This window comes from Ranitomeya variabilis, chromosome 5 (assembly GCF_051348905.1).
Source record: "Ranitomeya variabilis isolate aRanVar5 chromosome 5, aRanVar5.hap1, whole genome shotgun sequence".
Lineage (NCBI taxonomy): Eukaryota > Metazoa > Chordata > Amphibia > Anura > Dendrobatidae > Ranitomeya > Ranitomeya variabilis.
In genome coordinates this window covers 336,651,803-336,667,927 of record NC_135236.1, presented here as the reverse complement: position 1 = coordinate 336,667,927, position 16,125 = coordinate 336,651,803, and the positions used below count along the sequence as shown (strand labels likewise).

The 16,125-nt window shown below is 43.2% G+C and overlaps 1 protein-coding gene across 3 annotated transcripts in view; it reads left to right on the top strand.

Moving 5' to 3' along the window:
• The first annotated feature begins 3,816 nt into the window (after window positions 1–3,816).
• ATXN7L1 (ataxin 7 like 1) overlaps window positions 3,817–16,125 on the top strand; it is a 205,907-nt gene continuing 193,598 nt past the window's right edge. For 2 of the 3 annotated variants that reach the window (XM_077264762.1, XM_077264761.1), the window contains exons 1-2: window positions 3,817–4,181; window positions 4,550–4,618. In XM_077264762.1, the coding sequence (XP_077120877.1) occupies window positions 3,869–4,181; window positions 4,550–4,618 (382 nt within the window). In that variant the 5' untranslated portion in view covers window positions 3,817–3,868. The remainder of the gene's footprint in view (window positions 4,182–4,549; window positions 4,619–16,125) is intronic. The other variant, XM_077264763.1, reaches the window with a different exon arrangement.

The following is a 16,125-nucleotide window of genomic DNA, read 5'->3' as shown; positions in this document are numbered from 1 at the left end:
GAAAAAAATCATAAAAAAGCCAGACTGGAATTTGCCAAACTACATGTTGACAAGCTACAAAGCTTCTGGGAGAATGTCCTATGGACAGATGAGACAAAAATTGAACTTTTTGGCAAGGCACATCAGCTCTATGTTCACAGACGGAACAATGAAGCATATCAAGAAAAGAACACTGTCCCTACTGTGAAACATGGAGAAGGCTCTGTTATGTTCTGGGGCTGCTTTGCTGCATCTGGCACAGGGTGTCTAGAATCTGTGCAGGGTACAATGAAATCTCAAGACTATCAAGGGATTCTAGCGAAAAATGTGCTGCCCAGTGTCAGAAAGCTTGGTCTCAGTCGCAGGTCATGGGTCTTGTAACAGGATAGTGACCCAAAACACACAGCTAAAAATACCCAAGAATGGCTAAGAGGAAAACATTGGACTATTCTGAAGTGGCCTCCTATGAGCCCTGACCTATATCCTATTGAGCATCTTTGGAAAGAGCTGAAACATATCATCTGGAAAAGGCAACCTTCAAACACGAGACAACTGGAGCAGTTTGCTCTTGAGGAGTGGGCCAAAATACCTGTTGAGAGGTGCAGAAGTCTCATAGACAGTTACAGGAATCGTTTGATTGCAGCGATTGCCTCAAAAGGTTGTGCAACAAAATATTAAGTTAACGGTACCATCATTTCTGTCCAGGCCTATTTCACGAGTTTTATTTTTTTTTTATTCTGTGGAAGCATGGCTGATAAGCAATGTCTGACTTTAATTTGACTATTGTGGGTTTTTCTGTCATTAAACGAGGGGTACCAACAATTTTGACCACGTGTGTATATGGTGTATATGCCTGTTTTATACATCTGCATCACATTCAGTATTTACAAGAATAATTTAATATATAAGACAAAATACAGTTTCCATTATTAACAATTGTTATGAATCTGTGAAAAACACATGACGTACGGATGGTAACCCATATGTGATCTGGTCTTTGTGTACCCATTGCCTTATAATGGGCAAGTCTAATCCAAAATATGGATCAAAATAAGGAATGCTGCAATTTTGGTACACACAGACCATCGGTCTGCATGTAAAAACATTTATGTGAACTAGCCCATTGACTTGCACTGATCAGTGTGCTATTAGTATGCTTCTAGTGATGAGCGAATGTGCTCGGATAAGGTGAGCATGCTCAGGTGCTATCTGAGTGTCTTCTGCGTGCTGGAATAATATGTTTGAGTACCTGAGGCTGCATGTCTCGCTGCTGTTAGACAGTCGCAACACCTGCAGGGATTTCCTGACAAATGAGCCCTAAGGCCACATGCACACGTTGAGTATTTGGTGACTTTTTTTTACCTCAGTATTTGTAAGACAAAACCAGGAGTGGAACAATCAGAGGAAAAGTAATAGAACACGTCACCACTTCTGTGTTTATTACCCACTCCTAGTTTGGTTTACAAATACTGAGTTAAAAAAAACTCATCAAATACTCAATGTGTGAATGTGGCCTAATATGGGAAACTGTATTGGGCCTTCTATTTCTCATTAAATTGGTCACGCAAAAACTGAATACCATATAGATGTACAAACTGAACATAAATAGTGAATAAGGATGAAAACACAGATGAAATTTTTTTTTTTTTTTTTAGGGATTCCGGCCTTACTGAGCATACCGATTAGGGCTAGCTAAGATGAGTATATTATACTGACGGATGTGTGATGTCCGTGTGTGCCAACAAGTGCTCAGGCAGCCATTATGGCCAATGTGCTGGTGCACAGAGCTTATCGACACGGACTAGCGGTCTGCAGGGAAGAAAATGGCAGCATGTACCACTTTGGTCAGATTTACAGACCAGAGTAATGCATGTACATGGCAGACAGCTCCTGCACTTGTCTGATATGCCGAGTAGTGGTGAGCGAGTATGTTCGTTACTCGAGTTTCTCCGAGCATACTCGAGTGGTCTCCGAGTATTTCGGCGTGCTCAGAGATTTAGGCTATGTGCACACTTTGCGGATTTTGCTGCGGATCCGCAGCGGATTTGACCGCTGCGGATTCGCAGCAGTTTCCCATGAGTTTACAGTACAATGTACACCTATGGGAAACAAAAAACGCTGTGCACATGCTGCGGAAAAAAACGCGCGGAAACGCAGCGGATTACATTCCGCAGCATGTCACTTTTTTTCTGTGGATTTTCACCTGCTCCAATAGGAAAATGCAGATGAAAAACCGCAGAAGAATCCGCAGTAAAAACCGCGATAAATCCGCAGTAAAAACCGCGACGGGTTTTCACTGTGGATTTTAGAATTCCGCTGCGGAAAAATCCGCAGTGGAATCTGCAAAGTGTGCACATCGCCTTAGTTTGTTGACGCAGCTGCATGATTTGCGGCTGCTAGACAGCTTGAATACATGTGGGGATTGCCTGTTTGTTAGGGAATCCCCACATGTATTCAAGCTGTCTAGCAGCCGCAAATCATGCAGCTGTGTCGACATAAACTAAATCTCCGAGCACAATCCGAGCATGCTTGGAGAAACTCGAGTAACCAGCACACTCGCTCATCACTAATGCCGAGGAGCAGATGGAGCTGCACATGGCCCCAATCTGACTTGCGATGTGACTAGCTTGAGCTGTAGTACGGCTGTCTGAATGGGGCCTTATAAAGCGCCTGTTGGCAGTTTTGCAGACCAGGACATTTATTTTTAAACTAAAAGCAGGAACCCATTGTTATCTTATTACAATAGGTACAAAAAAGTGCCGATCCATAAACCAGAAGGTGGACATGGGCAGAAGGGCCCATATGCAAGGACAGTGTATGGGCCCCTCTTTGTGTCTATGACAGAAGCAGCTATGGATGTGGCCCCCCTCACCTCTTGGGCCCCTGTGTGGCTGCCCAGATTGCACCAATGGTATGTCCGCAACTGTAAACCCCAATAAAAACAACCATTATTCATGTTGCAAATTCATGAGGAGAAAACAATATAAAAATAAGCTGTAATATTGCAAAGTAACGGTTAAGGGTGTGTGCACACGTATTTTTTAGGTCTGCGAATTTTTCCGCAGCTGTTTTGATAAGGCTATGTGCACACGTTGCGGATTTTGCTGCGGACCCACAGCGGATCTGCAGCTGTGGGTCCGCAGCAGCTTTCCATGGGTTTACAGTACAATGTAAACCTATGGAAAACGCAATCCGCAGTGCCCATGCTGCGGAAAAAAATGCGCGGAAACACTGCGGATTACATTCCGCAGCATGTCAATTCTTTGTGCGGATTCCGCAGCGGTTTACACCTGCTCCATAATAGGAATCCGCAGGTGTAAAACCGCATGTGGAATCCGCACAAAATCCGCAGTAAATCTGCAGGTAAAACGCAGTGCCTTTTACCTGAGGATTTCTCAAATCCGCTGCGGAAAAATCTGCAGAGCTCAAAACTACATGTGCACACAGCTTAAATCTGCAGGTAAAAAGCACTGCGTTTTACCTGCGGATTTAATGCGGTTTTTGTGCGCATTCCTATTATGGAGCAGGTGTAAACCGCTGCGGAATCCGCACAAAGAATTGACATGCTGCGGAATAAACAACGCAGCGTTTCCGCACGATTTTTTCCGCATGTGCACTGCGGATTTTGTTTCCAATGGGTTTACATGGTACTGTAAACTCATGGAAAACTGCTGCGGTACCGCAGCAAAATCCGCAACGTGTGCACATAGCCTAAAAGTTCTGGACCCTATACAGCCATAAAAGAGACACAGTATGGCGACACTTTACAGAACAAGGAATGGCTTTAAATAAAACTAAATAAAATAAAGTTCTGGTGTTGCATGTTTCTTCTTGCCATTTCAGCGCCCCGTGTATTATTTCATGACTTGGATTTACCTCACAGTATACCATGAATGGGAAGCATAGCTCCCTCTCTGGTCACAGGCGGCACTGCAGCCACAAGTCGCCAAACATGAGCATGGAGGATCAGAGACACGGCCGCTCGGCTTCCCCCTCCCCTCCAGTCAGCTCAATGTCGGAACGTTCCGAAGATGACGTCACGGAGCCTCGAATCCCGTGTCGCTCCGCTTCCGAAGGAAAGGAAAAGCAACAAGAAGGAAGAGCAATGGCGACACTGGATCGCAAAGTGCCCAGTCCGGAGGCTTTTCTGGGCAAACCGTGGTCCACCTGGATCGACGCAGCTAAAATCCACTGCTCCGACAGTAAGAACACGGCCCCATGCATTGCTGTGTGCCCGGGCAGTGAGCCGCACAGCCCGGCTTTCTATAGGCATCTAGATGGCTGTATAGAAAATAAAAGTGAGAGAGCGCCCGGTCCCCGGTGCCCCTGCGGCTCCCGGTAGTCCTGCTCAGGAGACAATCCCCAGGTCCGGCAGGAGACAGGCAGGCTGAGTGTGTATGAGGCCCATCCTTCTGCTGTCTATCCGCCGGGGATCCTCACTATGGCATAGAATAGCAGCCAGGCTCCAAGTGTGGGTGCCCTCTGCGCCTGGCATGGGTGGCCCATGGGTGCCCGGCTTCCTACACATGGCGCCTTACCTTCGCTGACTTTGGCTTTTTTTCTCCCACAGATGTAGACATAGAAGAGACTGGAAAGGACGGCAGCAAAAGCAGGGAGGTGATGAGGCTTAATAGAGAAGGTAAGTGTGGGCCGCGGACGCGGACCCTCTGATAAACAAGGGTTGGCCATGCTGACCAATCCGCACTGGTCAGACGTGTCTATAGGGTGAGGTACGCGCTCACGTTTACTAACCCCCCTGCTGTTGGAAGGTGGGCCCCCAAGAGTGGATTTGTGGGGTCTTGGAGGGGTGTTATGTGCTCTCGTCGTTCCTAGGGAAGCTTGTCCATATGGCCCACCTCATCTGAAAACACCACCCCCTGACCCAGGCTTTGACAGATCCCAAGGAGCCTGGTAGCCAATGTTCCTTGCCAGTTGCTACTGCTGCCTAGCCTTAGAATTGGCTTCGACTCTTCGTGTGTGGGCCATTAAAATAGTAAAGCTGACTTCTGTCTTCTACTTTTATTTATTTTTTTTTCTCCCCGCTACAATGACGGGATGAGCTCTTGGGCCTATACTTGGTTACCTCAGTAAAGGCCTGGATGAATCCACTGGTGTCCAATGGCTTGTGTTTCCTTTTTAGCGATTGTCTGTTTTTACTGGTTACTAGAAGGGTGTGAATCTGTAGTAAGCCATCTTCCTTCTGTATAGTACATTCATACCGTGTTCTCTGATCTGTTCACACGGGCATATTTCATGGTCGCATAGAGCCCACCATGGCCTGACTGACCGCGAGTCTTTGGACCCAAACTCAGTCTCATTTGTGTCTCTGAGGCCATAAAGGGTCCTATACAAGTAAGAGCTCATTCAAATGTCCGATTTTTATGTACGAATGCTATTCGGGATTTACACGGATAGCACCCGCACCAGCGATAGTCTATGGGGCCACTCACATGTTCAAATTTTTCCTCAGACTGAGCAGTCCACAGGAAAATATCTGAGACATGTCCAATTCTGATCCGAGGGTCGGATCAAAATCAGCAATGCAAGTCATTAGGTCCATGAAAAAATCGGACTGCACTAGTATGAGATCTAAGTGAGGTTGAATTTTCACTGACTCTCAGAATGGAAAAGATGGAGAATTTTTATTTTTTTTAATCTCTCCACGTATGAGAAAATCAGATGACACATCAACTCTGATCAGAAAAATTGGTCCGATTTTCCAAACTCGCTGATATCAACGAGTTTGACTGGCACTCTAATGTGTATGGGGGCACTGGCCAATTGATTGTCGGGAAAATGTTGATTGGGTAAGTCCAATTTTAGATTGCTGATCGCTTTATTCACCCAGAGAGAAGCTGGCAGCAGAGTTGTCTTTCAGTGGTTTTCTCATAGAGAGTGCTAGGCCAAACGAGTAGCTCCTACGGCTGACTGAGATAGCTGTTGGCCTATTAATCGGCCTAAGCCTCATTCATTCGACAGCTGTGTAATTTGTAGGGCCAGCTTTAGTTCGGGTCAGGAGCTCTGTGGTGTGTACATGGGCAGCACGGTGGCTCAGTGGTTAGCACTGTATCTTTGCAGCGCTGGGGTCCTGGGTTCAAATCCCACCAAGGACAACATTGTAAGCATTTTGTATGTTCTCCCCATGTTTGCCTTGGTTCTCCGGTTTTCTCCCAGACGCCAAAGGCATACTGATAGGGAATCTAGATTGTGAGCCTCAATGGGGACCGCGTTGATAATACATGTAAAGTGCTGCAGAATATGATAGTACTATATAAGCTAAGCATAATAAATAATGCACCTGTGTGAATCCCGCCTAGCCCCATAATTCCAGTCATATACATGAAACATAGAGACTCTGTTGACATTCTTTGTGTTTTTTTATTATTTATTGTTCTTATACTTTGGAAATTGCATGCTAGAATCCGTGTATTCGCCATCACAAAATCTTTTTTGGTTTCAACACCAGACAGGCGCTCCATGTGAGGTGCGGTTGGTTGTCCACTTGGCCTTTATTATGCATACAACTCTTTCCTTTCTGTGTTGCCGTTTTTATGAATTTGTCATTTTCCGAGATTGTTTCCTAGTTGCATTCTGGCGGCTTTGTTTTAGTTTATTTTACAATGTAAACTCTGGGCCTTAGAGCAGCATACTTTGTGTCATTGCTGACAGGTTCTCTACTGTGGGCACACTTACGTGATCGCTTGGTGTATAACCGTCAAGTATAGTTGACGTTCTCCGAAATGGAAATTCTGCCTTTCGGAGTGACACACCAATTTAGCTGTATAATAGCCCGTGCTTTAAGTCGGCTCCTAGTGACTAGTCTTCAATGAAATTGTTCTACTAGAGCCACGTTTTCTATGAAATGGATGAAGCTTTGGGGTTGCTTGTAGCCGAATGGTTATTTTGTATTTATATTTTTGTTTTACGTCCAAAACATTTACTATTTATTCTTTACAAATTCCACGTTACTTAGCCGTGAAGGCATTCTTCTAATATTTTAATATGACCCTCGCTTTCTTGGAGTGTCTAATATGAGCACTTTCACCTTTTATATTCATAAGTGCACTGGAAATGAGTTTGCCTTCTGCTCTCTAATAAGTACGACACATTGAAGACGTCTGCCATACCCTAGTAAACAGACTTAGCATGCATGCTTTCCATGGATCTATCTCCACAAGGCTACTTGTTGCCATATTACTAGATGCTACGGCCTCCGGAAGATCGGGCTTCCCAATCTGAGCAAAATAATGAAAAGTTCTGATGACGTTGCTAGTACTTTTCCTATATTTATTTTTCAGTGTTTCTATAAACTGGGGATTGAAAAGTACACTCCTTTTTCATTTTTTTACAGTCCTTGTTATGAAATCTTCAACTCTGATGCTTATTAATTTAGTATAGACCAAAGATTTTCACAATTTGTATAATTCCACCTCCACACTACTGGAAAGAAATGGGGACTTGCTCAGTATTTCAGTTCTGTAGGATAAAATAGATGTTTTTTCATGTCTAAGTTAACATAAATATTGTTTTGTTTCATGTAGTGTCTGTGTGCATAATGGGCGACATACTGACCAGTGTTGGTCTGTGATCTAGCGCACATGAGCGTTTTCTGTGGGAAAATTACATCATGCACTAATCTTGTTCTTTTATTGCAGTATTAGTATGAGGCCGGGGTCACACTAAACGTGTGAAAAATCGGTCCGAGTCTCCCTGCCGAGTCGCACGAGTTTTCTCCGTATGATCATCCGTGTATAATGCGTTTGCAATGCGATGATTCGATTTTCTCACACCTATGTATCTGTATGACATCCATATGACATCTGTATGGCTTTGCTTTTCTCACTGCTTTTCCCCATTGAATTTTATGGCTCAATGGGCTGAAATGAGGAAAACGTGCATATTTCTTGCAAGCTACACTGATGGTCCGTGTGGTGTTCTATTTTTTTTATTTTTTTTAATTATTATTTTTTTTTAATTTTTTCTTGCACCCATAGGCTTGCATTGGCGAGTCTCGGGTGATATACTTGTACAATAGCAGCATGCTGTGATTTCACTCACATGCTAAATACGCCTGAGAAAAAATACGGTGATGTGAGCTGCCCCATAGATTAACACTGGTCTGAGTGCTACGCAATGTTTTCTCGCATAGCACTCGTCCGTATTCTTCGCTAGTGTGACCCTGGCCTTAGTATTAGTATGAGTGCTAGTATTAATGGCTCCTGCACCCATTAGTGTAGTGTAAGCACATGGAGCTGCATACTCGGTCGCATCCTCAATTTGTAGAGTTGGTCCAGTCAATCATATATTTGTGTGAACTCTGCATTACTCATTGGTCATTAGTATTGAGTGGCACTTTTGAACTAAAGGGGTTATCCTTTACTTTGGAGATAAGAACTTGCATGCATGCCTGTGCCCAGGCTTCAAAGGAGACTGTGGTTTTTGCTACATGCAGCAATACTGTGGCAGCGCTGCACATAGCACAAGCGATCAGACGATTGCATCTTCAATTCCCTAATAAGAACAGTAAAAAGTAAAAAAAAGTTTTAAAAATGAATAATAAAAAAAACCCTAAAAGTTCAATTTGCCCGCCTTTCTCCCAATTGAAATAAAAGATGTTAAAAAAAAAATACACATGTGGTATCGCCGCGTTCAGAAAAGTCTGATCTATCAAAATGTAAAAACACCGTAAATAGAAAAAATTCAAAATTAGGTATTTTTAGTCTCCACAGTTTTCCGAAAAATGCTGTAACAAGCGATCAAAAGTCACATCTATCTCAGAATGGTACCAATAAAAACATCGTCTTGCCCCCACCCCCCCCCAAAAAAAATAAGCTGTCACACAGCTCCATCATCCGAAAAATAAAAATGTTACGGGTCTGGGAAAATGGCGACACAACTTCAAAAATTTTTGTTTGCAAACTTCAGATTTTTTCTTTTTACACCACTAAAATAATAATGAAAAAAAATTAACATGTTTGGTATTGATGGGAATCATTGCATGGTTATTTTTGCCACAAAATGTAGACAGTAAAAACAATTTTTCAAAAATTTCAGAATTTTTTTTTTTCACAATTTCACCACACTTGGAATTTGTTTCCCAGTACACTGTGGGGTAAAATAAATGCTGTCATTCAAAAGTACAACTACAAAAAACAAGCCCTCCTATGCCTGTGTGGACAGAAAAATAAGAGTTACGGCTCTTGTAAAATGTTTTTCAATGACATATAGACTTGCATTAGCAAGTTGGATTCATGACTAGCATAAAAAATGGATGTTTTTTGGGCTTTTTTTTACCGCAAGAAAAACAGACATGTGAGTGACCCCATAGGCTATAATGGGTACATGATCTATATGCAAAAAACACAGATAAGAAAAAAAGAACTTCTGAATAAGGTCAGAAAGAGTATGTTCCTCTCGCCATGAAAATTGCTGTAAGTCCGCCAAAACCCATTGTATGAATAATGGGAAACTTGGACTTCTAAATCTGAGTTGTGATAACATATTTGATCAAATTGATTATCGAAAAAGAATTTTCCTGGTCTTTTTGGTAAATCTTCCAATTGCAAACTTTTCTGATTTGCTTTAATATATTATTTTTTTTAATGACCTTCTTGAATGTAATAGTACCTGGTTCATAAAGCATGAATAATATTATCTAGTAGATATACGTTCTGTCTGTAAATCTGTGGTGTATGGGCACAGAGTTTAGCTTATATTGCTGACGGGGTTTGATAAGGCTTTGTCCACACTGGAATTACAAGTGAACATTAGTGATGAGCGAATATGCTCGTTACTCGAGATTTCCCAAGCACGCTCGGGGGTCCTCCGAGTATTTTTTAGTGCTCGGAGATTTAGTTTTTATTGCCACAGCTGAATGATTTACATCTGTTAGCCAGCATAAGTACATGTGGGATTCCCGAGCAACCAGGCAACCCCCACATGTACTTATGCTTATCACTAGTGAACATGATCCATAATAAAACAGATCTGCAGTACAATGTCATAGATATTGTAAAAAATAGGAACAGATCTGCAGTATAATGTCATAGATATTGTAAAAATAGGAACAATGTTGCTAGTGTTGACAGCACCTAAATAATGTTTTTCTTGTATTTTTACTGTTCATTTTGTGGATATCTTCCTTGTAGACTTACATCATTCAATGGATGTTGGATCTTACATGTGTGTGAACAGAAACCAATGTGGCAACATAAGCTTGTGTAGTTCCTAGCTATGAGTTTGTAAAGGCTTCCATAAGTGTTAAGCCAATATGAAATTTCAAATTTCAGACTGCCAATCCTTTCCTAATGCAGATATAAGCTGCCATCAGAGATGTCTGGTAGCAGCTCTCTCATAGGAAACATAGGAGTTGTCGACAGAGCATGCGCTTCCATGTATAGAACAATCAGGAGAAGGAGCTGTTGGCCGAGCCCACTATCTAAAGTGTATGTGGGCTTTACGTTTGGATCACACATTGTGCATTTTCCTAGCTGATTTTCTGTTTGTAAAATCTGCAATGTTATAGGTTATGTGCACACGTGGAGTATTTGCTTGCAGAGATTTCTACAAGGCTTCTGCATCTCTTGGCAGCAAAAACGGTACGGCAAAAACACGCGTTTTGCTGCTGTTTTGTATTTGTTTTTTGCATGCGTTTCTGTACAGCAATGAAGGCTTTTTTGAGCTAAATAAAGCTATTGAAAAAAGTTTTGTGATGTAATTTATTGGGTCAACACCACCTTTTTCATTCTGATGCAGTAGCATCAGGGTAATGGGATTAGGGCTTGGTGTCAGCAGCAGTCATTGACACCAAGGCCTAGGCTTAGTAATGAAAAGGTGTCAGCCCGACACCCTCATTAATAAAGGTACCTTCACACGAAACGACGCTGCAGCGATAGCGACAACGATGCCGATCGCTGCAGCGTCGCTGTTTGATCGCTGGAGAGCTGTCACACAGACCGCTCTCCAGCGACCAACGATGCCGAGGTCCCCGGGTAACCAGGGTAAACATCGGGTTGCTAAGCGCAGGGCCGCGCTTAGTAACCCGATGTTTACCCTGGTTACCAGCGTAAAATGTAAAAAAAAACAAACAGCACATACTTACATTCGCGTCCCCCGGCGTCCGCTTCCTGTACTGACTGACTGAGCGCCGGCAGTAGCAGGGCACAGCGGTGACGTCACCGCTGTGCTGTGCTTTCACTTTCACTTTGCGGCGCTCAGTCAGTGTGGGAAGCAGACGGCGGGGGATGCGAATGTAAGTATGTACTGTTTGTTTTTTTTTACATTTTACACTGGTAACCAGGGTAAACATCGGGTTACTAAGCGCGGCCCTGCGCTTAGTAACCCGATGTTTACCCTGGTTACCAGTGTAAAATATCGCTGGTATCGTTGCTTTTGCTGTCAAACACAACGATACACGGCGATCGGACGACCAAATAAAGTTCTGAACTTTATTCAGCGACCAGCGACATCACAGCAGGATCCTGATCGCTGCTGCGTGTCAAACTAAACGATATCGCTAGCCAGGACGCTGCAACGTCACGGATCGCTAGCGATATCGTTACAAAGTCGTTTCGTGTGAAGGTACCTTAAGTTGGGAAGTAAACACACACACACACACACACACACACACACACACACACACACACACACACACACACACACACACACACACACACACACACACACACACACCCTATGTAGAAGCATTAACAGAAGTAACCTACATAGCCTGTAACCATGCAACAACTCTAAATTAAAAGAAAAAAAGATGGAAAAAAAATTTGCGTGTGTTCCCTCATAATTTTCGTAACCAACAGAGGGAAAACTGACGGCTGGGGGGTGATGTTAATATTCTGGGAAAGAGCCAATAGCCATAAAGGTTCCCAGGCTATTATTTTGAGCTCACAACGGTTTGCTTAGTCTTTACTGGCTAGTTTACGGGGGGACCCCAGAAAAAATTGACATAGGGTTCCCCTATAAACTCTAACAAGCAAAGGCTAGGCAGACAGCTGCGGGCTGATATTAATAGCCTACGAAGGGGCCATGGATAATGGACCCCAAGGCTAAAAATATCCCTCAGTCGCCCCAGAAAACGCGCATCTATAAGATGCGCCAAATCTGGCGCTTAGCCTCGCTCTTCCCACTTGCCCTGTAGGTGTGGCAAGTGGGGTGATGGTTGGGGGGTTAATGTCACCTTTGTATTGACATCAAGTCCACAGGTTAGTAATGGAGAGGCGTCAATATGACGCCCCCATTACTAACAACATTGTGATAATATAAAATAAACACACCCAGAATCAAGTCCTTTAATTGAAATAATGACACAGACTCCTTTATTGAATCTAAATTAAACCATACTCACCGAACGCCTAATTCATGGACACCAACGTCTCCTGTAACAAAAATAAAATAATAAACCACAATGTTCCTCACCTGTCCGCAGAGAAGATAATGTATAATATCCCACGACGATCCTGATGACTTTGAGAGCAGTCATTGATGTGACTGCTCTCAGACATTCACGATACACTGTGGGAGCGATTACCTCCTGTCAGTGTATCACTGAGCTGCCTTGAGAGAGTTCACCGGAGTACATGAGCTGATCAGCTCTGGTGCTCTCACGGCACCACCGCTGCCTGAGAATTTTCTCACGCAGGCAGCAGTGATGCCGTAAGGGAGATAGCCGGAGCTGATCAGCACAGTGTGAGCACAGGTGCCGGCTTATGAGACTACGTCTCCCATCAGCGGCTCCTGCCATCACTGTTATCAGTGGCAGCCGACGTAGGCTGATGGGAGGAGTAGTCTCATCATCCCACGCCTGCTGACCTGCAGTAAGCGTTTTACAGTGGGTTACCGCTGCAGGGTCACGCTGACATCTGACAGCATGACCCCGCAGCGATCTGACCGACGGTCTTACAGGCGGTAGCATTACCGCCAATTAGAACCACCGCGCCGGTCTTTCCCACCCTGTCACACAAATAACAGTGTGGGAAACACCATAGCAAGCGGTAAAAATGCAAGCAAACTAAGCAAATCTGCAAACATTTTTAGACCTACATTTTTGCTGCGGATTTGACTTGACTCAACTGAAGTCAATGGGTGGAAAACGCTACAAATCTGCACAAAGAATTGACATTCCTAAGAAAAAAATGCACTGCAAATAGTCAAAGGAAATTTACTGATCATGTTCACAACACTTTCGGATTGTCATTGAATTAGCTTGCATAAGCTTTCCATAGCATTTTTTGCCCATTTCCGCACTGAAGAAAAAGCTGTGAAAACGCATCAAAAATGCACCGTGTGCACATAGCTTTACAGTACCAGCAACATGGATGAGTTTTTTTCTTAATTTTATCCACATGCTAGTTTTTTTGTGTTGTATAGTAGTTGCATAAATTGGCTTTTACTACTTTTTTTTTTTAAAATATTTTTAGAGCACTTCATGCTTTCCTTTGCCGACAAGCTTTTTGGAGATGGAAATTTCATTCTCCAGCAGGAGTGTCCTGCGTACCCTATCTTTAACATTGGATATGCAGGCCATGCAGATGTATGCGCATTCTTCCGCATGCGTCGTTTTGAAGCTGCGCCGACCGCAACAAAATGCAACATGTTGCGTTTGACGCAGGTCAGCACAGCGTCAAGATGACGCATGCAGAGGCATCCACATACATCCGCATGGCCTGCGTACCCAATGTTAGAGATCGGGTACGCAGGATGCATGCAGAAGTAGGCGGAGCTGAAGGAAGAGACACAACAGTGGGCGGGGCTTCACGGAGGAAGAAGGCTTTCGTCCGCATCCCTGCCGAACACTAGTGTGAAACTAGCCTAAGTTAAGTAAACTTGAACTCAAGTCAACTCTCAAGGGAAAAAATCTGTCACTGTAAATGACTAGTAAGTAATATAATTATAATCCGTTTACAATGGTTCTTACAGTTTGCCTTGATTACTATGAAGGACAAGGTATTTATTTTATTGTAACTTTTTATCTTGTATCATACTAGGATGTTTGTTGGGGTACTTCTTATGTCAGTGTGTGTTTTCACTGCTTAATACGACAGTACTTCTTGAGCCAGCATTTGGTGCTGTTTCAGATGGTAATATCTGAAGATGTCAGTGCCTAATCACATACATTGATCAAGCCTTCTTTTTATTTACCTTTTCTTTAAAGGGAATCTGTCAGCAGGATTTCTCCCCCCAAACATCTTATATGTATATGTAGCTCTTACAAAGACAAGTCCAGCAATACCTTTACACATCCAGTTTGTTTCTCTGTCACTGAGAAATCAGAGTTTGAATTGAGGATGAAGTGCTATGTTAGATCTGAAGCCTTAGTCACTCTCACCACACATCGCCTCCTCCTGCCCAACTAACAGCCTCTGTGCTGTTTGAATTCAGGCAAAGGAGTTGTCAGTCAAGGAAGAGGAGGCGCCGCTGTGCGGGGAATACAGCTGGACTTTAGATCTACAAATAATTGTTGAGCCTCATTTGCATATCAAAATTAAGTGCTGATTTCTCAGTAACGGAGGAGCTAACTGGCCAGGTCAAGGTATTACTGAACTAGTCTTTCAAAGAGCTACATGCACTTATAAATAGTTTGGGATGGGAAATCCTGCTGACAGATTCCCTTTAAGCTTCTTAATTGTTTGGAATGCACTTGATAGTAAAAAAATCATATGCTGCTTTTTTATTCCTATAGTGGTTATACCATGACCGTGTTAAATAAGAACTTAATTTCCTCCATTTTTGTACCTTGATCACAATATAGCACAGTGCTCGCTATTTTACTTGTTAGGCTATGTGCCCACATTGCAGAAATGCTGCAGAAATAATCTCATTTTCCATATAAAGAAATAGAACAGAAGGCGGCACTCGCCAGTTTGCTGTGATGAACGTCTTTAATGTGTCTTTAATCCATATTACAGGTTATTTTAGACACATTCCAGGTGATAGCGAGGGAGCGGGGAGTGCAGGTGGACGACGGCCGTTTCGTGCAGTCAGCACTTCTACGGGTCCATGTGCCAAGCCATGCGTTCTGTATTTCTATATTTAACATTAGAGACGCATGTGTCTGCGATCGGTTGCGTTTTGCCGCGTTTGACGACGCATGTGTCGTTTCGTCATCTGCGGTTTGGCGCGGTAAACGCAACATGTAGTAATTTTAGAGGCGTCAATTTGCCGACTAGAACGTATGTGGTTGTTAGCGCAAGGAATGCGGCAAAAAAACGCATTACTGTCTATGGGAACGCATGCGTACACATGTCTTTGCGTATGCATGCGTTTGATGTGCTTGCGTACTTCGGACTGCGCATGTCCAGGAACTGATTTAGACACGCCCATTAAAGACACACCCTCCTGGAAATATGAAACGCATAAAAAGCGCAAACACTTGTAAAAACGCATGCAAACACTGCGTTTTTTTTTACCATCATGTGTAAGCTGATGCAGATAAAAACGCTGCGTGAGCACACAGCCTTATCCATCCATTTATGTCTGACTAATACTTGTGAAAGTAAATATGGAGATATTTAAAGGGAACTTATCACAATATTATCTGTCGGTAAATTTCCACCTTGTTCTTCCTGACTGTAATGGGTTTCTAAGGATGTCCCTGTCTAAATTGTCATTTGCCCCATACAATCGTGCACACTGTATGTTAATGAACCATGAAGAATCGTGGATGGTACAGGTCTTGAGGACTCTTGCAGTCCTCACTTCTTTGAGGGGTGGAGACTAGTGATGAGCGAGTGTACTCGTTGCTCAGGTTTTCCCGAGCACGCTCGGGTGATCTCCGAGTATTTGTTAGTGTTCAGAGATTAAGTTTTCATTGCCTCAGCTGAATGATTTACAGCTATTAGCCAGGCTGAGTACATGTGGGGGTTGCCTGGTTGCTAGGGAACCCCCACATGTATTCAAGCTGTGCCAGCCACTAGTGATCTTCCTTTTATCTAATCTAGGTCTATTACCATCTTTTCAGTCAATCACTGAAGACTCTCAAATGTTAATATTATTATATCTACTGGTTAACACGGTGCAAAGATATATAGTTTTTTTCTTTTATCTAACTACAGTTTACTGTCTGTTATCAAGTAGAATCCATCTCTAGCAGCAGATCACAGCAAGTGAAAACAGGTTTTTGTCTCTCTGCTC